The sequence below is a fragment of the Pelophylax lessonae genome, assembly GCF_965119305.1.
Source record: "Pelophylax lessonae genome assembly, chromosome: 9".
In the NCBI taxonomy this organism is placed as follows: domain Eukaryota; kingdom Metazoa; phylum Chordata; class Amphibia; order Anura; family Ranidae; genus Pelophylax; species Pelophylax lessonae.
The window spans coordinates 248,115,975-248,136,349 of NC_138776.1; the positions used below are offsets into that span (position 1 = coordinate 248,115,975).

Sequence of the window (20,375 nt, forward strand, 5' to 3'; positions counted from 1 at the left end):
GGAATTCATTATTTATAACGAATAAAATAAAGATAATTTTAATAATGTTATAAGGCTCCTAAATATTCTATTTAGATAGATTAATGCAACAGCAATACATTTCCAGAAGATTACTTTATTTCTTCTCATTTCCTTCTATTTATAGCTGGAGATTACACGGAGAACAGGAAACTTTAACACTTTATAACAGAAACTCAATCACCAGTTTTAATTGTTCATATTTATAAAACAATATTTTGAAAGAAACAAAGTCACACATGTTTTTCCGACATCACATCTTACTGTGTGTAGGGCTGAGCGGACCTGATGGGAGACAGGCTGAGAAGGGGGCGGGGCTCAGTCATTTATTACACTGCAGAGAATTTCATTTATTTAGAAGCTTTTAAATATTTTCCTGAATGAACAAGGATGTAATATTTATCAGAAGCGCAATATTTTCTTTATTGACAAGTTGTACATTTGTTTCTACATTGACTTGTTACATATGTTACAAATATTGTACATTTGTTTCTACCATTGTCACGATTATATATATATATATATATTTTTTTTTTTCTTTCTTCATTTACAGATCTTCATTGTTTACAGATTGCTGATTTCTAGTTACAAAGAGGGGGCCGATCTGACATGAAATATGTGTTACTTTTAGATACATTATTGCAACAGCAATACGTTTCTAGAAGATCAATTTATTACTTTTAACCTTCCTGGTTGTAAGGCTGAGCGGACCTGATGGGAGACATGCTGAGAAAGGGGCGGGGTTTAGTCATTTATTACACTGCAGAGAATTTCTTTTATTTAGAAGCTTATAAATATTTTACACCAGCGCCAAGTCTCCCCATCCCTTCCCCCATCATCCCAACAACACACAAAGGCTCTTCTAAGAGCCGCCCACACATCACAGCAGAGCTATAATCACTATAACCATCAGCGAAACTTTGTATTTCCTATGTGAATCGATAATCTCATACTTTTATTCGTGAATTTTACTGCCATAAAAAAAACACATTTCTACCTATAAATAGCCGGGAATTCATTATTGGAGATCTGATTGTAAGTAAAGATTTCACCTTGGTGGGGGAGCCCAATGGGCGATGATGAGAGGTGTCAGTGCTTCCAGCCATTGCCACTTCTATCCTATTATAAAGATTTATAGAACAATGTCTTCTTACAGAGACTCCTCCTCATTGTCCTCCATACTTTATTTCTACAGATCAGAAATTATTCATTATATACCAAACATCCCCACCTGAAACCTCAACACAGATCAGTCAGAATCTTTATTAAAAAATATCTATATCGATCTCATATATATATATCTCAGATGTGATTGGTTAATCTTTCAAATTCCTCATATAGATTCCTCTTCTTCCGGGAAACAATAACCGGTCCTTTTAGCGGTAGTTTAGGGAAAAAGATCGTTAAAATATTGTTGTTTTAGGGTTTGATTTTACCCATCAGAATACAGAATCCGCCCTGCTAGAGAATGTTTCCTATAGAGATCAATGAAAAGTCTACTGAACAAGTATTTTCTGGGGGGAAACCCGAGAAAGATCTCAGAACACTTTTCCTTTTGGACGCCTCAGCAGACATTACTGGCTGATGAAGGAAACGCCCACAGCTCTGATTGGCTCAGATTTCACATTGCTCCTTTTTAAATTTGCCGCCTGAATTGTGAAGAACGTTACAAATAATCAGCCCTATTATACCCCCAAATCCGACACTGAGACCTGAGATCATCAGATGAGACATTTATCCGAGAAATATCATCAATGCTTTATTATCAAGAAGATGAATAGAAATGGAATGTGAAGATGATTGAATAATGTAAAACATTTCCATATCTTCTCTTTTATTCCAAGTCCTCCCCCCTCCCCCACTGCTACATACAGAACATGATAGTGAGATGACTTCTCTCATAGATCTCTACCTTTCTATAGGATGGGATAGGAAGTATTACACCTTTCATCATCACATCTGTATATGATCGATAATTAATGTTCCCTCTGTCAGAGATGTAACAGTTACAGATTTCCCCCATATTAAAAATAGAATAACAAAAATGAAAGGAATAGTAGAAATATATAGTAATGTCACTGCCAGATACATATGTACAATGAAACAAATGTTTCCTGTCTGATCGGCCCCCTCTTTGTAACTAGAAATCAGAAAACTGTTAACAATGTTTGTGAGTATATTAAGAAAAACAAACAAAACAATATATATAAATATAATTAAGATATTTCAGAAAATATGTACAATGAATTAATAAAGAAACGATTGCGCTTCTGATGAATTTCATCCGTTTCCATTCAGGAAAATATTTAAAAGCTTCTAAATAAATGGAATTCTCTGCAGTGTAATAAATGACTGAGCCCCGCCCCCTTCTCAGCATGTCTCCCATCAGGTCCGCAGAGCCTTACACCCAGGAAGATGTTCGAAAACATGTGTGACTTTGTTTCTTTTTCAGAATAATGTTTTATAAATGTTAGCATGTCTCCCATCAGGTCCGCTCCGCCTGTGAAATGTCTGAAGATGTGTCTTTGTTTCCTTTTCGCAAAAATGTTTTATAAATATGAAATTACTATGAACAATGGAAACTGGTTACTTTGTTTCTGGTGTAAAGTTTCCTGTTCTCCGTGTAATCTCCAGGAATAAATAGAAAATATATGAGAAAGAAGAAGAAATAAATGAATCTTCTGGAAATGTATTACTGTTGCATTAATGTATCTGATTATAATATAATATTCAGGAGCTCAGTCATTGGCTGATTAGAGCTCTAAGAAATGGTACGATTAAACGTATGCAGGCGTGGTCAGCGCTAACCAATAAACGCGGAGCTCGGTCTGTATAAATAGACGCCGCACAGCCCGTGTTCTCACACTTCTGTTCCGTCCGGAGATTAGAAGAGTTTATCCGCCATGGCGAGAACCAAGCAGACCGCTCGGAAGTCCACCGGAGGGAAAGCTCCCCGCAAGCAGCTGGCCACCAAAGCCGCCCGCAAGAGCGCCCCGGCCACCGGCGGAGTGAAGAAGCCTCACCGCTACCGGCCCGGCACCGTGGCTCTCCGGGAGATCCGCCGCTACCAGAAATCCACCGAGCTGCTCATCCGCAAACTGCCCTTCCAGCGCCTCGTCCGAGAGATCGCCCAGGACTTCAAGACCGACCTGCGCTTCCAGAGCTCCGCCGTCATGGCTCTGCAGGAAGCCTCCGAGGCTTATCTCGTAGGACTCTTCGAGGACACCAACCTGTGCGCCATCCACGCCAAGAGGGTCACCATCATGCCCAAAGACATCCAGCTGGCACGCCGCATCCGCGGAGAGAGGGCCTGAATACATCATCTCCCCCCCCCTATACTATCTCTACACAGCACAAAGGCTCTTTTCAGAGCCACCAAATCCTCCTCACATAGAGCTCCATAATACCGAATAACCGCTATTACATCTCCACACATTCCCCTCCCCCTAATACATACAATAGACCAATCACACTTCTCTATATCTTCCCTATACATACAATGGACCAATCACACTTCTCTATATCTCCCCTAATACATACAATGGACCAATCACACTTCTCTATATCTTCCCTATACATACAATGGACCAATCACACTTCTCTATATCTTCCCTATACATACAATGGACCAATCACACTTCTCTATATCTTCCCTATACATACAATGGACCAATCACACTTCTCTCTATCTTCCCTATACATACAATGGAAGAATATTTCATGGGGAATGAAGCTCCTCCCTAACATTTCTAATCCGATCCCAGAGAAATCATTCACATTTCTCATCTATAGAGGAGATCCTTTCTTTTACCGATTTATTGTCTCCTAAATACAATGGAACTCCTCTGTAACATTACTGACAATTCACACTTCTATAGAGATACAATGGAGGAATATTTAATGGCAAAATAAACCTTCCTAGGAGCGGATTGAACAATCTCTGTCTGTTTGGTTTCTTCACATTCTCTCAGGAGACATTGTTGCATTTTCTAGAAACTTCATTTCTTATTCCAAACAGTAGAATCATTAGGAATAGAGCTTAGAGGATCGATCAGCCCATATGATTGGAGGAGGGAGGGGGGTTAAACACATGGTCACTATAGTAGAGGATATCGGGGACCCCCCCCCCATACTATAACCGTCATCACAGGAGATCACACACGGACACCATACATCGGGGATTGGAGAGAAAACAATTCCTCTCTATGGAGACTCAGTCCCGCCCACCTCGCTCAGCTCTATTGTGTACAGACGGGAGGAAAATGACCATCCATAGATATTATCTTCCTTTATTATCGCACGACGCCCATGTCTGGAGATCAAATGTTACTGCAAATATTTTAAACTGTTAAAAATTTGGCGGGCAATATAAAAGATATATATTTTATTTCTCAGCCAATAGGAGGTTTTAGAGGATCATACAGATTTATCTTCTAAAACAAAAACACTCAACTCATGTTTAGATGATTGCATTCTCCTCATACACAGGAGAGTTACTAATCATTGGAGGATGAGATCTCCCGATCATTAGAAGGATTCTCCTTAGAACGTTCATAACGGCCGCATTACATACTGAAAAATCGTGGCTCTGTTAGGAGGAGGTGGGTGTAGGTAGGTGTGGCTCTGTTAGGAGGAGGTGGGTGTAGGTAGGTAGGTGTGGCTCTGTTAGGAGGAGGTGGGTGTAGGTAGGTGTGGCTGTTAGGAGGAGGTGGGGTGTAGGTAGGTCTGGCTCTGTTAGGAGGAGGTGGGGTGTAGGTAGGTGGGTGTGGCTCTGTTAGGAGGAGGTGGGTGTAGGTAGGTAGGTGTGGCTCTGTTAGGAGGTGGGTGTAGGTAGGTAGGTGTGGCTCTGTTAGGAGGTGGGTGTAGGTAGGTAGGTGTGGCTCTGTTAGGAGGTGGGTGTAGGTAGGTGTGGCTGTTAGGAGGAGGTGGGGTGTAGGTAGGTAGGTGTGGCTCTGTTAGGAGGAGGTGGGTGTAGGTAGGTGTGGCTCTGTTAGGAGGAGGTGGGTGTAGGTAGGTAGGTGTGGCTCTGTTAGGAGGTGGGTGTAGGTAGGTAGGTGTAGCTGTTAGGAGGAGGTGGGGTGTAGGTAGGTGTGGCTCTGTTAGGAGGTGGGTGTAGGTAGGTAGGTGTGGCTCTGTTAGGAGGTGGGTGTAGGTAGGTAGGTGTGGCTCTGTTAGGAGGTGGGTGTAGGTAGGTAGGTGTGGCTGTTAGGAGGAGGTGGGGTGTAGGTAGGTAGGTGTGGCTCTGTTAGGAGGAGGTGGGTGTAGGTAGGTGTGGCTCTGTTAGGAGGTGGGTGTAGGTAGGTAGGTGTGGCTCTGTTAGGAGGTGGGTGTAGGTAGGTAGGTGTGGCTCTGTTAGGAGGAGGTGGGTGTAGGTAGGTGTGGCTCTGTTAGGAGGAGGTGGGTGTAGGTAGGTAGGTGTGACTCTGTTAGAAGTAGGTGGGTGTAGGTAGGTAGGTGTGGCTCTGTTAGGAGGAGGTGGGGTGTAGGTAGGTAGGTGTGGCTCTGTTAGGAGGAGGTGGGTGTAGCTTTGTTAGGAGGTGTGGCTGTAGGTAGGTAGGTGAGGCTCTGTTAGAAGTAGGTGGGTGTAGGTAGGTAGGTGTGGCTCTGTTAGGAGGAGGTGGGTGTAGGTAGGTAGGTGTGGCTCTGTTAGGAGGAGGTGGGGTGTAGGTAGGTGTGGCTCTGTTAGGAGGTGGGGTGTAGGTAGGTAGGCGTGGCTCTGTTAGGAGGTGTAGGTAGGTAGGTGTAGCTCTGTTAGGAGGAGGTGGGTGTAGCTTTGTTAGGAGGTGTGGCTGTAGGTAGGTAGGTGAGGCTCTGTTAGGAGGAGGTGGGTGTAGGTAGGTGTGGCTCTGTTAGGAGGAGGTGGGTGTAGGTAGGTAGGTGTGGCTGTTAGGAGGTGGGTGTAAGTAGGTAGGTGTGGCTCTGTTAGGAGGAGGTGTGGCTGTAGGTAGGTAGGTGTGGCTCTGTTATGCAGAAGTAGGTGGCTCTGAGAAGAGCCTTTGGGGGGTGTAGATTACGGATCGGATTTATTTCTTCTTCGGAGCGGCCTTCTTGGGTTTGGCCGCTGTCTTGGCTTTGGCCGCCTTCTTAGCCGGACTCTTGGCGGCTTTTATCGGCTTGGCTGCAGCTTTGGGCTTCTTGGGGCTCTTTGTCACCTTCTTGGCAGCTGCAGCCTTTGCCGGTTTCTTGGGGCTCTTGGCCGCCTTCTTCTTAGGGGACTTAGCCGGCTTCTTGGGTGATTTGGCCGCCGGTTTCTTGGGGGACTTGGCCGGTTTCTTAGCCGCAGCCAATGGTTTCTTCTTGGCGGTTTTCTTGGCCTTGTCGCCCTCCTTCTTGTTGATCTTGAAGGATCCGGAGGCTCCATGTCCTTTCACCTGGACGAGGCTCTCCTTGGTCACCAGCGCCCTGACGGCGCTCTTCAGGCGGCTGTTGTTCTTCTCCACATCGTATCCTCCGGCGGCCAGGAGCTTCTTGAGGGCGGCCAGGGAGACCCCGCTGCGCTCCTTGGAAGCGGCCACGGCTGTGACGATGAGCTCGGACACGCTGGGACCGGACGGCTTCTTGCTGCCTTTCTTCCCTCCTCCGGCTGCCGCCTTCTTAGTCGCCTTCTTCTTGGCGGCGGGCTCCGCTGGAGGAGCGGCGGATGGGGCGCTCTCAGTCTCCGTCATGATTATCAGAGAGTTTCTATAATAAAGAATAGAAATATCATTCTTGGACGCCTCTCTGCCTTATATACAGACGTTCTGCGCTGCTATTGGCTGATATAGAACTTGCCTTCTGCACTGCTATTGGTTACTCCTTAGACACGCCCACTGACTCTCATTCCAGTGTTGGGGAATCTTCTCTCTCTTCTTGTGTTTCCCTGGCAGAGAGAAAAACGATTTTTTATATGAAATGGAAGGATGGCCGATCTTTATCGGGGACCCGATCTGGTCACTGGACTGTCACTTATCGCTCTCTCACTTACCGCTCTCATGATCTGCTCAGGAGACTGAACACAGAGGCTGCAAACACCTCCAACCTCCTGAGTGTGTGTCCCATTCCTCCTTCTACCTGCTTTTCTACACACATTCCCATCAGAAAACAATCTTCTCACATCTCCAACTACAATCATCTTCACATTACATGAGTGAGGAGTGAAGATCAGGAAACATTTCCCTCCAATACACAAATCTGCTCGTCTATAGCTGAGTAGAAGGAGCCTGGAACAAAAACATCAGCCGGTCACCGGTGACATCAGATCCTTATGTAATGTGATGGGATGGGAGAGATTGTTAGAGTAAAGCCCCGTACACACGTACCGATGGTCGGCATACAAATGTTCCTCTTTTCTCCCCGGGATGTCGGTGTCTGCTGAAAAGTGCAAAGACAGCACAAGGACAGCACAAGAATTTTGTCCGCCGACTGCAGAAGTGATGTCATGTAATGGTTAACTTTCCCTGTGTTTTCTATTTTCTGAGCATGCCCAGTCTTGCAAATCTGCGGTCTGTCGGCCGAATTGTGTACTGACAGGCGAACAATCGTCCGTTCTGGTGTCGGCATACAAAAATTTTCATGTTTGCAAGAAAGACTTTTGTCCGCGGATTGTGCGCAGACATCTGTCGGAGGCACCATACTAACACGCGTACAATCGGCAGATCCTTCGTCCACCGACGTTTGTATGCCGACGATCGGTACGTGTGTACGGGCCTATACAAAGGTGTCAGATGATGGGAACATTTCATATTTAATGTACTTTGTATCACATTCTGCTCATCATCATCACATATATTGTCATCTGAATATCCTGAGTAACTTTATTACCACATATTACTACACAGCTATATAGAATACTCAGGTAGAATGTCTCCTTGTATCTGGAATCAGAGGTCAAATCTACACATTCCTTCACACGGGGCAAAAGGACGATGAAGGCAGAGGTTGGTGCCAATCATCTTTTTATTATTATTAGAATTATTATTATTAATAATATTTTTTTCCATTTTTTTTAAATGTATAAGATAAGGGAGGGTTATAATAAACCCCTGTAAAAAGTATTTTTACCACCTTTGGTCCTATAACCAAACGGGGAGTGAGAAGAAATCCCTCCAAAATGAGGGGATCCCTGATTCACACCAGAACTAGTGTCCGCAGTGAAAGAATTCCACTCTACTAGGTGGGGACTACATTTGGGATTTTCTTTTACTTTCAAGCTCAGTGAAAATGGTAAACAGGACAGATAGAGAGGGTGAATATCCCCAATGGGGACACAAGCAGCAATAAAATCCTGTCAGGGGGTCCTATCCCTCTCCACTGCATCCAAAATAAAGAAAAAAAAAATATGTGTCTTTAGTGATCTTTTCTTTTTTATATATAAATATAATTATTATTTCTTGAATTCTGTATTTGATTTTTTAAAGACGTAACGGAAACAATAAAGGAAATGATTAGATACATTCTCAAAGTATAGCATGTATACAAATTGGATTGCTCAGAGAGCAAACAAATATACCATTCAAAAAGTACAGGTATGTAAGCCATTGGTCTGTATATGTGAGGTCATGTGGCTATGAACAGGGCAGCCATCAGAAATTTTGGGGCCCCTTATGCATCTTTAGGCCTGGGCCCCTCCGGACCTGACTACCAACATTCCGCAGGGCCCGTTCTCTAGCCGTCTCACCAAATTCTCCCACTGCCCATCCCACTGAGTCCTTCAGTGCACCCACTTCTATTTTAACACTCTCACAACTTAATAAATGAAAATTAATCCAATCCATCAAAGAGACATCCCCGTAAATTCAGCAAAGAGACATCCCAATCCAGTATAGAGACGGCCTCATATATTCAGCAAAGAGACATCCTGATCCAACAAAGAGATGGCCTCGTATATTCAGAAAAGAGCTATCCCAATCCTGCAAAGAGACAGCCTCATATTTTCAGTAAAGACATATCCCAATCCAGCAAGGAGATATCCCAATCCAGCAAAGAGACAGCCTCATATTTTCAGTAAAGACATATCCCAATCCAGCAAAGAGATATCCCAATCCAGCAAAGAGACAGCCGCATATTTTCAGCAAAGAGACATCCCTTCAGCTGCATTGGCTTACTCTGCAGCCACCATGCTTAAACAATTGCAAGTTACTACAGCAACAACAACTCAGTCTCCTTGGTTGGGGCCTGGGCAGCCGGGCCCCTTAGAACGCCTGGGCCCCCTACATGTGTATGGGCTGTCCCCCCCTGATGGCTGCCCTGGCTATGAATATTTGGGTTGTATCATATCGCAAGTATTTTATCTGCTCTTTGTATTTTAAGAACAAAATGCAATAAAATGTATCATTTGTAAGACATTTTGTGTAGTTTGGTGCCTAAAAAAAGTCCATAAGAGTTCACTCATCAATGTTGCTAATAAATTTGGGATGTGGCACCTTTTTATGCTCGCATTCACAGGACCACCTTGTGAGGAGGCCTTTATTCCCTATCTCCTTTATTACTAACACTTTAAGTTTTTAATCTGCTAATGAAGATTCATCTATAAATATGTGGATATTAGTAAAGGTGCTCCTACTCTCCAATAGGAAGATTCAGCCTCATTATCCTGCTAAACCCGACATTGTAGAAGTTCTATTCATAGATCTGCTCATCTTCCTCCAAATCACATCACTTGTGTCGCTTTTCAGGTTCCAAATATTTCCTCCAAACTGGTAAAATCCTCGAATATTTCTGCCACAAATCTGCCAGGTAATCCGAATCAATTATTTTCTATTCTCAGAGCCACCCACTTCTATTAGAAGGAGCCGGACATACATGTTTAGGAAATCTGATTGTATATTTATACACCTAAGATTGTGATCCGGGTTGGGGGGGTGCAATGTGCTATAATGACACCAGTCTGTTCTAACAGCAAATTAGAGTATATAAAAAATTGAATATAATTGTTTAAATCGTAAGGAACGCTGTGATCTCCTTACCCTGGTTTTAATTTTCCTCCATCCTTTAATTCTGCTGAATATCTTCTGGAGATCAGAGATCATTGAATATTAAATACCAAACAAACATCCCCCATCTGAAAAGGAACACAGATCTCAGATCCCCCTTCACACTCCTTGGAAGAAAAATACATTTTATTATTGGAAGGAAACGCCCAGAACTGTGATTGGTGCAATTTTCACATTTTATAATTCAAATTTCCCGCCGGAATTCTATGGAACGTTCCAATGATCTCACATAGAATAATCAGACAGTAAAATCTGATATCTCTTCCTCCGGGAACATCGATCATCCGTCCTCTGAATTGTCGGGCAGTTTATCTAACCAAGAATAATAAATAGGTTAGAAATATAAATGTCACATTTCTTCCAGTCTTTTCTTTTACTTCACAATCCAGAATCCGCCCTGCTAGAGAATGTTTCCTATAGAGATCAATGGAAAGTCTACTGAACAAGTATTTTCTGGGGGGGGGGGGGGGGGGAACGGAGAAAGATCTCAGAATAGATTTCTATGAAATCCTCATAAGAAAGACATTACTGGCTGAAGAAGGAAACGCCCACAGCTCTGATTGGCTCAAATTTCATATCGCTCCTTTTTAAATTTGCCGCCTGAATTGAGAAGAACGTTACAGAAATAATCAGCCCGATATTATACTCGAATAGAAACTATTGCGCTTCTGATGAATTACAACCATTTCCTCAGTAAAATATTTATAAGCTTCTAAATAAAAGAAATTCTCTGCAGTGTAATAAATTACTAAACCCCGCCCCTTTCTCAGAATGTCTCCCATCAGGTCCGCTCAGCCTCACAACCAGGAAGGTTAAAAGTAATAAATTGATCTTCTAGAAACGTATTGCTGTTGCAATAATGTATCTAAAAGTAACACATATTTCATGTCTGATCGGCCCCCTCTTTGTAACTAGAAATCAGCAATCTGTAAACAATGAAGATCTGTAAATGAAGAAAGAAAAAAAAATGATATATATATAATCGTGACAATGGTAGAAACAAATGTACAATATTTGTAACATATGTAACAAGTCAATGTAGAAACAAAATGTACAACTTGTCAATAAAGAAAATATTGCGCTTCTGATAAATATTACATCCTTGTTCATTCAGGAAAATATTTAATAGCTTCTAAAGAAATGAAATTCTCGGCAGTGTAATAAATGACTGAGCCCCGCCCCCTTCTCAGCATGTCTCCCATCAGGTCCGCCAGCCCTACACACAGTAAGATGTGATGTCGGAAAAACATGTGTGACTTTGTTTCTTTTTCAAAATATTGTTTTATCAATATGAACAATTAAAACTAGCGATTGAGTTTCTGTTATAAAGTGTTAAAGTTTCCTGTTCTCCTGTAATCTCCAGCTATAAATAGAAGGAAATGAGAAGAAATAAAGTAATCTTCTGGAAATGTATTGCTGTTGCATTAATCTATCTAAATAGAATATAATATTTAGGAGCCTTATAACATTATTAAAATTATCTTTATTTTATTCGTTATAAATAATGAATTCCCGGCTATTTCTAGGTAGAAATGTTCTCCCAGTACAACTCTCCTCTATTAGAAGTGTGAATAAACAATCTGCGGTTTGAGGGAATTAAACCAATGAAGACAATTTACCGCTCGGTAACCGGTCATAGACACCCAATCAGGGATGTCCGGATCTTTGTAGAGATGTGGGGGCTCTGAGAAGAGATTTGTTTTGTCAAATAAAATAATTAATCCGAATTACTTCTAGAACTACATCTAGATTTATATTACACGAATCTGATTAGAATTACAGAAAGCTTTTTGTTATGGCAGTAATAAACGTATTTGGGATCATAGATTCACATTTTCTCACTAGAAATAAAAATACAAAGTTTAGCTGATGGTTACACTGAGTAGAGCTCTGCTGTGATGTGTGGGCGGCTCTTAGAAGAGCCTTTGTGTGTTGTTGGGATGGTGGGTGGGGGATGGGGGTATTACTTGGCGCTGGTGTACTTGGTGACGGCCTTGGTGCCCTCGGAGACGGCGTGCTTGGCCAGCTCTCCGGGCAGGAGGAGGCGGACGGCGGTCTGTATCTCCCGGGAGGTGATGGTGGAGCGCTTGTTGTAATGAGCCAGGCGGGAAGCTCGAAGATGTCATTGACGAAGGAGTTCATGATGCTCATGGCCTTGGAGGAGATGCCGGTGTCGGGGTGGACCTGCTTGAGCACCTTGTAGACGTAGATGGCATAACTCTCCTTCCTGCTCTTCCTCCGCTTCTTGCCGTCCTTCTTCTGGCTCTTGGTCACGGCTTTCTTGGAGCCCTTCTTGGGCGCCGGGGCGGACTTGGCTGGTTCAGGCATGATAAGGGTTAATGTGTTCTCTCCGCTGTGTGCAGGGAATGTGTGCTGGCTCCGCCCTCATCTGCTGCTTTTATCACTGCCCCTCCCTCCTCACTCTTCTATTGGAGGATTCAGTCATGTGATGGGGAGGGGGTGGAATGATTTCCTTCCTCGTTTACCGATTGGTGTAGAAACAAGTCAGAACGCTATTGGGTGGCTTCAAATGTAACCAATCACAGAGTGTGACGTCAGAGCAGTGACTGTATAAATAGAAGGAAGGGGCAGGCATTTGGTATCTTCGTCTGACGACTCTCTCATCTCACAATGTCTGGCCGCGGTAAACAAGGAGGAAAGGTTCGGGCTAAGGCCAAGACCCGATCATCCCGGGCTGGGCTGCAGTTCCCAGTCGGTCGTGTTCACCGCCTGCTCAGGAAGGGCAACTATGCCGAGCGGGTCGGGGCCGGAGCTCCCGTCTATCTCGCCGCCGTCCTCGAGTATCTCACCGCTGAAATCCTCGAGCTGGCCGGCAACGCCGCCCGCGACAACAAGAAGACCCGCATCATCCCCCGACACCTCCAGCTCGCCGTCCGCAACGACGAGGAGCTCAACAAGCTGCTCGGGGGCGTCACCATCGCCCAGGGAGGAGTCCTGCCCAACATACAGGCCGTGCTGCTGCCCAAGAAGACCGAGAGCCACAAGGCTGCCAAGGCCAAGTGATCCCCATCCCCCTCCTCACCAAACACAAAGGCTCTTCTAAGAGCCACCCACATCTACACACAAAGAGCCTCATACCTCATTCCGTGCCTCTTGCACCAATCACAGCAGAGCTCTACTCTCATTTCTATGGGGTGCAAAACTCATTTTATTTATGGGCTAGGTGAAGATTTATCAGTTATATATATTCGTCTTCCGGCAAACAATCACCGGCCCCTTTAGTGGTAGTTTAAGAATAAAAAAACTTCCTTAAAATATTATTTTAGGGTTTGATTTTACCCATCACAATACAGAATCCGCCCTGCTAGAGAATGTTTCCTATAGAGATCAATGAAAAGTCTACAGAACAAGTATTTTCTGGGGGGGAAACGGAGAAAGATCTCCGAACACTTTTTGGACGCCTCAGCAGAGATTACTGGCTGATTAAGGAAACGCCCACAGTTCTGATTGGCTCAGATTTCACATTGCTACTTTCAAATTTGCCCGCCTAAAATGTCGAGAACGTTACAAACAATCAGCCCTATTATACCGCCAAATCCGACACTGAGATCATCAGATGAGACATTTATCCCAGAAATATCATCAATGCTTTATTATCAAGAAGATGAATAGAAATGGAATGTGAAGATGATTGAATAATGTAAAACATTTCCATATCTTCTCTTTTATTCCAAGTCCTCCCCCCTCCCCCACTGCTACATAGAGAACATGATAGTGAGATGACTTCTCTCATAGATCTCTACCTTTCTATAGGATGGGATAGGAAGTATTACACCTTTCATCATCACTTCTGTATATGACCGATAATTAATGTTCCCTCGGTCAGAGATGTAACAGTTACAGATTTCCCCCATATTAAAACTAGAATAAAAAGGTGAAAGGAATAGTAGAAATATGTAGCAATAATGACACTGCCAGATACATATGTACAATGAAACAAATGTTTCCTGTTCGGATCGGCTCCCTCTTTGTAACTAGAAATCAGAAAACTGTTAACAATGTTTCTAAGTAAATTAAGAAAAAAAACAATATATATATAATCATGACATGTCAGAAAATATGTACCATGAATCAATAAAGGAAACATTGCGCTTCTGATGAATTACATCCTTTTCCATTCAGGAAAATATTTAAAAGCTTCTAAATAAATGAAATTCTCTGCAGTGTAATAAATGACTGAACCCCGCCCCCTTCTCAGCCTGTCTCCCATCAGGTCCGCTCAGCCTGTGAAATGTCTGAAGATGTGTCTTTGTTTCCTTTTCACAATAATGCTTTATAAATATGAACAATGGAAACTGGTTACTTTGTTTCTGGTATAAAGTGTAAAGTTTCCTGTTCTCTGTGTAATCTCCAGGAATAAATAGAAAATATATGAGAAAGAAGAAGAAATATATGAGAAAGTAATAAATTGATCTACTGGAAATGTATTGCTGTTGCATTAATGTATCGGAATATAATATAATATTTAGGAGCCTTATAAATGAATGAAATGATCTTTATTCTGTAATGAATGGTGTGACTCCGCCTCTTTCCCAGGAAGGTTTCCATCTGGTCCGCTCAGGCTGTATATAAGGAGGGCGGGCAGACAGCGGAGCTCAGTCGGTCTTTGTAGCAGAGAATCATCATGTCTGGTCGCGGTAAAGGAGGGAAGGGTCTGGGGAAAGGAGGCGCCAAGCGGCACAGGAAGGTGCTCCGGGACAACATCCAGGGCATCACCAAACCCGCCATCCGACGTTTGGCCCGCAGAGGGGGTGTCAAGCGCATCTCCGGACTCATCTATGAGGAGACCCGCGGAGTGCTGAAGGTTTTCCTGGAGAATGTCATCCGCGATGCCGTCACCTACACCGAGCACGCCAAGAGGAAGACTGTCACCGCCATGGATGTCGTCTATGCTCTCAAACGCCAGGGGCGCACTCTCTACGGATTCGGAGGATAAACTCCCCTCCCCCAACACCCACCGCTTACCCCACTTCATCACAACAAAGGTCCTTCTCAGGGCCACCCACCTTCTCACACAAAGGGCTGATCATTCACCACTCCCAACACTCATTTCTACACATTTATCGTCTAACAATAAGAACTTCCGATCATTGTTTCACTAAGAAATGGAATGCTGCGATGTCTAGCCGCCCATACACTCTGCGATCTGATTGTTCGATCTGCTTTACATTTACCAAAGATATGGAAGAACAGAACAATATTACACATTAATTGGTTGTATAGGAGATTGTAGAGTCAGCACTCGGTATAGGGGATTGTAGAGTCAGCACTCAGTATAGGAGATTGTAGAGTCAGCACTCGGTATAGGAGATTGTAGAGTCAGCACTCAATATAGGAGATTGTAGAGTCAGCACTCCGGGTGATGGAGCCGATTTTCCGAGCTGAGTGAGGAGAATATAAAGTTGATGATGATGAAACACAGGTGCCAACTACTGCGGAATTCCGAATTGTGGAGACCGACAAGGAGGGCAGGGGTGAAGACTGGGTGGAAGACGATGTGGAGGATGATGAGGTCCTTAACCCCACATGGAATGAACGTTATGCAGGTGACCTGAGAGGTTTGGAGGAAGAGGCGGTGGTCGCACAGAGCAACCAGCACAGTAGAAGAGGGAGCAGGGTGCAAAAGCGGAGCAGCCGTGCCCTAGACACTACACCTGCTACTGCCCAACGCAGCAAGGGACCGAGCACACCAAAGCCAGCTCAAAGGAGTTCCTTAGCATGGCAGTTCTTCAGACAATGTGATGGTGACAGGACACGAGTGGTTTGCACGCTGTGCAATCAGAGCCTGAAGTGAGGCATAAACCTTCTCAACCTGAGCACAACCTGCATGACCAGGCATCTAAGTGCAAAGCACGAGCTGCAATGGAGTAGACACCTCAAAAACCAAGAAAGGTCTCTGGCTCCTCCTGCTTCCTCGTCTGCTGCAGTCTTGGCCTCTTCTTCCACCTCTGTAGTGACAGTGGCACCTGCCACCCCGCAAACAGAGGATCTGCCAGCAACACCACCACCTGGGTCACCTACAACCATCTCCACAATGTCCCGTGGAAGCATTCAGCTTTCTATCTCCCAAACACTGGAGCAGAAGAGGAAATACCCCCCTACCCACCCGCGATCCCTGGCCCTGAATGCCTGAATGCCAGCATTTCAAAATTCCTGGCCTTTGAAATACTTTCATTCCATCTGGTGGAGACACAGAGTTTTAAAAGCCTTATGGTGGTGGCTGTCCCACAGTACGTCGTGCCCAGCCGCCGCTACTTTTCCAGGCAAGCCATCCCTTCCCTGCACAACCAAGTGGGTGACAAAATCAGGTGTGCACTGCGCAACGCCATCTGTGGCAAGGTCCACCTAACTACGGATACGTAGACCAGTAAGCACGGTCAGGGACGTTATATCTCCCTTACCGCACACTGGGTAAATGCAGTGGCGGCTGGTTCTGAGGCGGATAGCAGTTTGGCGCATGTCCTACCACCGAGGATTGCAGGGCGCTTCAGTTTGCCTCCTGTTCCTAACTCCTCCTACTCCGCTTCCTCATCCTCTACCGCCTCCTCATCCGGTCAGCGTAACACCGTCACCACCAACTTCAGCACAGCCAGGGGTAAACGACAGCAGGCAGTTTTAAAACTTGCCTATTTGGGGGAAAAAAACACACACCGCGCAGAAGTTGTGGAGGGGCATTCAACAGAAGACCGAAGAGTGGTTGCTGCCAGTGAGTCTCAAGCCCGGCCTGGTGGTTTGCGATAACGGGCGAAATCTCGAGGCAGCTCTGGGCCTAGCTGGTTTAATACACATCCCTTGCATGGGGCATGTGCTGAATTTGGTGGTGCAGAGGTTCTAATACTAATACTATTGTTCACTGCTATACCTTACTATGTGTACTACTATTACACTGTTACACTGCTAGTACTATTCTATACTAGTGCTGCCACGTGCACTACTGCGGTATACTACTACTTCTATACTGGTACTGCCACGTGCGCTACTGCCATACTTATACTAATACACTGCTAATACTAGTTACTTGTATGTATACTACTGCATACCTCCACTCTAGGTCACCGCTATAATGCTGCCATATTGGTCAATTAAATCACTGCCTGTATCATTACCACTATATTCACTGTCATACACTGCTACACTACATCACTACTATTATCTCACTACTACTTGTGCTACAGCGATATATACCGCTACACTATGTGTCTAAACTAATACTATTACTACCATGTGTGTTACTGCTAGTTGTATACTGCTAAACTACTTATACTACCATGTGTACTACTGCTATTTTGATAAGGTATGTTGCATTACCCTCAATCAAGCCCCCGTGCAGGGTGAGAGAACTGTCTATTTAGGGCTAGGCGCTGGCCTTAGCCTCACTAGTAGCTGGTTCCGCGAGGTCAACTTCCCAATCTCAATACGGAGATTTTTCGCCCTCAGGCCAAATCATAGTTAGAGCCTCGCATCCACCCATCTCTTGGGGTCATAGTTAGGGCCTCACCTGTCACAGCCACACGATTTAAATCTTTTCACCGTCACCGAGAGGCCAACCCCCCCCTGCCACCATGCTAGTGGCTCATGCCCCAAGCCCAAATCATAGATAGAGCCTCTCACCTGCCGCTTGGCAACTAGCAGGGCCTCACTTGTCACGGGGTAGACAGCTTTTCGTCTCGGCACTTGCTAGCCAGCCAGTTCTGTTTTAGCTGGGCGAAGGGTCATCTCCCCCAAGCACACCCACTAGGCTGGTCTCCCCTGTTAGAATTGGTACCTCCAGGGGATTCCAAGAATCATCCACACCAGACTCTTTAAGTTCCTGGACCATCCCCAGGATTTCGGCTGTTTTGTGCCGCAGGGGCCTCCCTTTTCCCAGCTACGGCTGGAAAGGCTGAACTTTACAGACTAATCTTGGCACATCCGGAGGATCTTGGGCTGGGTACCAGCTCTCAGGGGGTTAGCGCGGACATACACGGGACTCTAATCACCATCCTGTCTTCACTGCAGTCAATCAATGATAGACTGTCCAAGTTGGAAAAGCCAGCCCATCCCACGTGAACCCGCCTCCTTCAAGGCCGGTACAAGGCCGCCGATACGCAGTCTCTCCCCTCCGCTCCGGATCGCCTCCTCGAGTCACCAGTGTCTGGACACAGAACAAGGTAAGTGATGTGCTTCCAGCCCCCAGGGGCCCAGGGAAGTGGGGGGGGGTGTATGTGTCAGTGTATGGGGGGGGGGGGGTCAGTCAGTGTAGGTGTCAGTGTATGGGGGGGGTAAGTGTATGGGGCAGTCAGTGTGGGTGTCAGTGTTGGGGGGGGTCAGTGTATGTGTCAGTGTATGGGGGGGGGTCAGTCAGTGTAGGTGTCAGTGTATGGGGGGGTAAGTGTATGGGGCGGTCAGTGTGGGTGTCAGTGTTGGGGGGGGTCAGTGTAGGTGTCAGTGTAGTGGTCTGTGTAATGGTCTAGTAGGTTTGTGTAGGGGGCACAAATTACTTACCTTGCCCCGGGCGCTGACAACCCACGCTACGCCACTGACGCCAGGTCACATAATTAAGAAACTAGGGCGGTGGGAATCAGCTATTTTTCACTACATACATCCCACACCCTGAAAGAGAGTTAAGGTTAGCTTTCAAGAATCTTGTATCATAAGTTGTGTTATGAATAAAGTGTGTTACTGCACTCCTTTTTTGCCCTCTTTTATTTACAGGCCTACCCCCTTCGTCGGTTCTGGCACACCTCACCGACTTTAGCCATACACGTGGTTCTATCCGTCATTAATTTACCGTCCACAAGTGTTAGGCCGAAGGCCTGTATTTGTGGGAGGAGCTAGCGGGCTATAAGATGCTGTTCCTCCCCTCCCTCCGCCTTCTGCATCGCACGTGGTCACCCCACCCACCTTCGCTCTCTTCCTTGTTACACTATCCTTTCGGGGGGCACTCTTTTATTCACAGGCCTACCCCCTACGTTGGTTCTGGCACACCACACCGACATTAGCCATACACATGGTTCTATCAATCATTAATTTACCAACCACAAATATATATAAAAAGGTACAGACATCTGGGCTAGAACCAACAAATGTCACCACTATAAGCCAGTTACCCTATCCACTAAGCTATTGCCTCATGATTGGTATAGATGGCACTTTTATGTTTGATATGGAGCTAAGTGCCTGTAACAAAGCTGTATTAGTCCAGACAAGTAACTGTTATGATTGATCTGTTATGACCATAGACACACATGTTTTCAGCATGGCTCTTTATAATGGAGCAGATGGCAGAGCAGGAGGATGACAACAAAATGAGGAGCTTTTAATACAGTGGCCCGTGGGTGTCAAACTGGTGGCCCTGCAGCTGTTGTGGAACTACAAGTCCTATCATGCCTCTGCCTGTGGGAGTCATGCTTGTAACTGTCAGCCTCGCAAAGCCTCATGGCAGAGGCGTAACTAGAACCTTCAGGGCCCCGATGCAAGAAACCATGAAGGGCCCCCCAGACTCCTGGCCGGGGCCCTTCCCTTCAAGCCCGGGGCTCTTCCCACTAATCCTGGGGCTCTTTAGTCTCATTGCATGGCCTTTTATTATGGTCCCGCATCAGGATCCTTTCACAAGTTCTGCAGTGGGCCCCCTTCCTGCAATCTTGGGGCCTCCCCACAGTGGTGAAATGCCAGGGCCCGGTCGCAAGTGTGACCTTTGAGATCCTAGAAGTTCACCCACTGGTTTGCTACCGGGCCCCTTGGAGCATGGGGCCCGGTAGCGATTGCAACCCCTGCAGTTACGCCCCTGCCTCATGGGACTTGTAGTTCCGTAACAGCTGGAGGGCCGCCTGTTTGACACCTGTACAAGGAACCACAGAACCCAGCACTGCCCTGCTTCCCTATACTGTATGCTGTAACTAGGATAGATTTACACATCTTATAGAGCTGAAGATATGTATGTCTGCGCAAAAGATGGTCTGTGGGTGTTACTACATTGTTCCTCATTGGTTCTAAAATCATCCTAATAGAGACTATTGTATTAATAAACTCAGAATTCTGACTTTCAAACTCAGAATTCTGTAAAAAAAATAATAATAATAAATAAAATATATCAAGCTCAGAAAATCAGAATTCTGTAAAAAAATAAAGATCACAAATCTTTGATTTTTTTTTTTTTTTATATATGATGGCCCCAGGGATCTTCTATAGTTTTCCACTAATCTTCCAAATAAACAGATATTAAAAAAAATGTGTAGATATTAGTAAAGGTGCTAAACATGTCCAATGACTTGGGGACAATTTCCTACTTCTACCTTCTATAAAGGACTGTGTGCTGTCCGAGGTGACAGTGATCAGATTTGTATGTAGCTGATACTTTGTACATATTTTGTGTCATTTACCTAT

General features: G+C 45.0%; 5 protein-coding genes and 1 pseudogene across 6 annotated transcripts in view; 3 read left to right on the plus strand and 3 right to left on the minus strand.

Moving 5' to 3' along the window:
* Positions 1-20,375, minus strand: part of LOC309564357 (uncharacterized protein) — a 1,447,080-nt gene that overhangs the window by 1,151,147 nt on the left and 275,558 nt on the right. The gene's annotated exons all lie outside the window — the stretch shown is intronic.
* Positions 2,922-3,332, plus strand: LOC309562914 (histone H3.2; the record flags this gene model as incomplete). The annotated part of the gene is made up of 1 exon (XM_082267245.1): positions 2,922-3,332. The coding sequence occupies one exon, from the start codon at positions 2,922-2,924 to the stop codon at positions 3,330-3,332; it is 411 nt and encodes a 136-aa protein (XP_082123371.1).
* On the minus strand, positions 6,042-6,683 carry LOC309562888 (histone H1.01-like; the record flags this gene model as incomplete). Its single annotated transcript, XM_082267208.1, has 1 exon — positions 6,042-6,683. One exon carries the CDS (start codon positions 6,681-6,683, stop codon positions 6,042-6,044), a length of 642 nt encoding a protein of 213 aa, XP_082123334.1.
* Positions 11,933-12,326, minus strand: LOC309562928 (histone H2B 1.1-like; annotated as a pseudogene). Its single transcript has one exon. The product of its transcript is annotated as a histone H2B 1.1-like (transcript).
* On the plus strand, positions 12,435-13,013 carry LOC309562916 (histone H2A type 1-like; the record flags this gene model as incomplete). The annotated part of the gene is made up of 1 exon (XM_082267247.1): positions 12,435-13,013. The coding sequence occupies exon 1, from the start codon at positions 12,621-12,623 to the stop codon at positions 13,011-13,013; it is 393 nt and encodes a 130-aa protein (XP_082123373.1). The 5' UTR covers positions 12,435-12,620.
* Positions 12,896-14,946, plus strand: LOC309562949 (histone H4; the record flags this gene model as incomplete). The annotated part of the gene is made up of 2 exons (XM_082267277.1): positions 12,896-13,009; positions 14,623-14,946. Exon 2 carries the CDS (start codon positions 14,635-14,637, stop codon positions 14,944-14,946), a length of 312 nt encoding a protein of 103 aa, XP_082123403.1. The 5' UTR covers positions 12,896-13,009; positions 14,623-14,634.